Here is a 3523-nt window from a genome sequence, read left to right as displayed (position 1 = left end):
AAAAAAAAAAAAAAGCTAAGCTCAAGGACAGCATCCAGGCTCTGAGTTCAAGTCCCAGGACTGGTCCAAATAGAAATAAAGTAAAAAGATCCAATTCAGGATGAATGGAGTCTGACAATGGTCCGAGGGGTTCTATGGAGCTCTACGGTACAACCCCCAGTTACCCCACTCACGGCTGTTTCTCCAGGGGTAGATCCGGATCCACGCGCTCTGCAGGCTGGGGGCTTCTGGGCGGGGGTCTCCGGAGCTCCTTGGCGGAACCTGGGGTCCTTTCCCACTCGGGACTGTCAAACTGCACTGTTCAGGGGCGTTTGAGAGAGAAACGCGTTAAGTCCCGCCTACTTCGAGGGGGCGTGGCTGGGAGCCACCAGTGGAATTGCAGCGGGAAGGTGTGTCCGTTTGTAACAGCCAATCAGAACCCAGAAGAGAACGGGCTGTGTGAAAGGCTCATCCCAGAAAGGGTGTGGTCACACCAGGCCCTAACTTTGGAGTCACAGGGGCGGGGCCGAATACTGTGCACCAATCAGAATCCAGGGGGTGTGGCTAGAGGGGCAGATTGGAATCTCCACTAGGGGCCTCTAGATCTGAATTCCTCTCTGGAGTTCTGCCCTAAATTGGGGGGGAGATATAAACTTGGGAAACACCCTCAAAACATCAGACAGGGGAGACTGCAGTACGGAGCCCCAATTACCTCCCAGTCCTGCAGTTTCTGGGGCCAAGTTGTGTTGTTCCAACTCTTCCTTTCCTTTTTGTCAAGTCTATTTTATCATTACTTATTCTATAAATGAATAAACAGATTGTTCTCTCTCTCTCTCTCGTATTTTTTAAAAATGTGTGTGCCATTACTGGGGCTTGAACTCAGGGTCTAGACATTGTCTCTTAGGTTTTATTTTTGGCTCTACCCTTTGTGCACAAATCCACTTCTGACTTTTAGGTATCCAGACTGGCTTTGAACTGGAATCCTCAGATCTCAGCCTCCTGAGTAGTTAGGATTACAGGTGTGAGCCACTGGACCAGCTAAACCCAAGTTCTGAGATTCACCTGAGCTCACTCAGTTCTACCTGGCTGACAGCTGCTAAAACATTCTGCTCTAGCCTTCTAATAGCTCCTGCATAGGAGAATAAGGAAGCACTTTCTAGCATGCAGTTTACAAGCACTATCTTGAGTAACAATGAAACTGCTAGTGTTATGTACATTGGGTTCAGGTTATATCTGAAAGGGGGTGAGGGGGGCGGTCCCCAAGGCCAGAAAGAGGAAGTAGAGGTTAGGGCCTGCCTAGATTAAAAGGCTAAAAGACAGACCTGCAAATGCTCTGGAGATGTGGTCTTTCTTCCATTCCCAGGGCTGGTCATATTCATCGGCTGGCCGCTCATCTTCCCCAGGCAGCCGGCTCTGCTGAGGCTTCTGCCCGGGAGCGGGCTCCTCACCAAGCTCTGGGTCCTGTTCTTCGTAGGGGGTGTCATACAGTTGTACTGCCCTGCACGGCTGTTCTGGGGGGCGGGGAGAGGGCAGGACACCCATCAGCTACCATTTCCACAAAGAACTTGTCCCCTCCCCTCCCCCCAGCCCTGCTCTTACCACTTACAGCCCTCTGGGCATCATAGGGCTCCATGTACCCATCATCGGGGGGCGGGGGGTGAGGCTGAGCATCGAAAGGGTCTGAGTACTCGGGGTCCATTTCCAGCTGATTAGAGAAGAAAGCCAGAGGTCAAAGGCGGCTGAGCCTAGCATCTCAGAACAGTTCTGGGCTTTCTGTTGGGGGAGAGAGGGAGAGAAAGGAAGGGAGAGGGAGGGGGAAATCTATCCTGTAGAGTGTGCAAATGTTCACAGCCGGGAGCCATTCCCCCCCCCATACACACACTCCACCTGCTCTGCTTTCATACAGTTACTATTTTCAGTTGCCAGAACCTCATTTAGGTATACTTAGTACACCCATGTCTATTTGGCAGATGAGAAACGCAAGACAAGAGAGGGCAAAGGACTTGGGCTGGGTCACACAGCTAGTGAGCACAATCCCTGGGTATCCGAAGTTCCCCTTTGCCACCTGAGGATCCTAGTTTGAAGCCAGCCCAGGCAGGAAAGTCCGTGAAATTTTGATCTCCAACTAACTGGGCAAAAAGCCCAATGTGGAGCTGTGACTCAAGTGGCAGAGCACCAGCTTTGTGTGGGAAAAGCTCAGGGACACAGCAACCCAGGCACTGAGTTCAAGCCTTTGGTACCCGCCGCACAGACATAAAAACAAAACAGCCAAATGCCTGGCTAGAGGCGTGGCTCACATAGCAGAGCATCAGGCAAGTAAGCAAAGCAAGCTGAGCAAATATGAGCCTTGAGTCCAAGCCCCTTTCCTGGCCAAAAGAAAAAAAAAAACACGAAATGCAAACCCAGCACAGTGGCTGCAGGCAGGTGTGAGTTCAAATCTCATGTGCTAAGGCCCTAGGGGGAGAGTCAGTCAGTCTCACCTGCGAGCCTCAGTTTGTACTTCTGTGAAATGGGGTCACTACAACAAGCAAAACAGGCTAAGGGAGAGTTAAGGCTGTGAGCAGCTCAGGGAGAAGAGCCTGGAGGAGGCACGAAGCCCGAAGGAGGGGCGAGGCCAGGTCCAGCAGGGGCAAGGGCAGGAAGTGTCCCCCGCTCCCTCCCCTCTTGGCACCACACCCCCTCCACCCTCATACACAAGGCTCCCCGGATTCAGGGATTCAGGGTGCAGAGCCTGGCGCTCCCCACCCAGTACCCTCATCCTGGGGTCTCCCCAGTCACGCACCTCCTCTCCGGGGCTGCCCAGCAGGGCCTTGGCCCGGGCCAGGTCGGCGGCCTCCACCTTGATGAGCCGGTGCTTGGGGGAGTTGTACTTGGGGTCGGCGGGGGGCGCGGGCTCTGGTTCGGCGCGGCTGTCCGCGTCCTCGTAGGGGTCCTCGAAGTCCAGGTCCTTCTGCTCGCGGTAGGCCCTCAGGATGTCGCTCTCCGTGTAGTCGGGGGCCGGCGGCTGCGGAGGGGGTCTCCGCCCCCCAAAGCTCAGGTAGTCCCGGAGCCATTTGGCCATTTGGGCGGCTGTCACCCAAACTTGGCTACTGTCAGAGCTGGGGGAGGGGAGGGGTGCTACATGCGCTGCGCTGGGGTCGGGTACTGGGGGGGGATGAAGAGGAGGGAGGAAGAGGAGGATGGGGAGGAGGAGGAAGAGGAAGTTGGGAATGAGAAAGAGCTGGATGAGAGGAGGAGAAAGAGGAGGATGGAGGAGGATGGAGAGGAGGAAGGAGGCAAAGGAGGATGGAGAGGAAGAGGAGGATGGGGAGGAGGAAGAGCTGGGTGGAGAGGAGGAAGGAGGAAGAAGAGGATGGAGAGGAAGATGGAGAAGATGGGGAGGAAAAAGAGGATGGAGAAGAGAAAGAGGAGGATGGAGAGGAGGATGGAGAGGAGGAGGACAGGGAAGAGGAGGAGGAGGATGGAGAGGAGGGTGATCAGGTGCGCCCCTTGGCCGGGCTCAGCGTGGATAAGGCAGAGAGAGGTGGCAAGGGGAGAGGAGAGG

The 3523-nt window shown here is 55.0% G+C and overlaps 1 protein-coding gene across 1 annotated transcript in view; it reads right to left on the bottom strand.

Moving 5' to 3' along the window:
* Positions 1–3040, bottom strand: part of Shd (Src homology 2 domain containing transforming protein D) — a 5492-nt gene extending 2452 nt beyond the window's left edge. The window contains exons 1-4 of the mRNA XM_013022792.1: positions 2762–3040; positions 1579–1684; positions 1302–1490; positions 174–297 (exon numbers count right to left, since the gene is read on the bottom strand). Coding sequence (XP_012878246.1) covers positions 174–297; positions 1302–1490; positions 1579–1684; positions 2762–3040 — 698 coding nt within the window. The remainder of the gene's footprint in view (positions 1–173; positions 298–1301; positions 1491–1578; positions 1685–2761) is intronic.
* Between the last annotated feature and the right edge of the window lie 483 nt (positions 3041–3523).

Source organism: Dipodomys ordii, unplaced genomic scaffold (assembly GCF_000151885.1).
Source record: "Dipodomys ordii isolate 6190 unplaced genomic scaffold, Dord_2.0 Scaffold64, whole genome shotgun sequence".
In the NCBI taxonomy this organism is placed as follows: domain Eukaryota; kingdom Metazoa; phylum Chordata; class Mammalia; order Rodentia; family Heteromyidae; genus Dipodomys; species Dipodomys ordii.
Note: the sequence above shows the minus strand (reverse complement) of the source record. Positions and strands in the feature narration are given on the sequence as shown.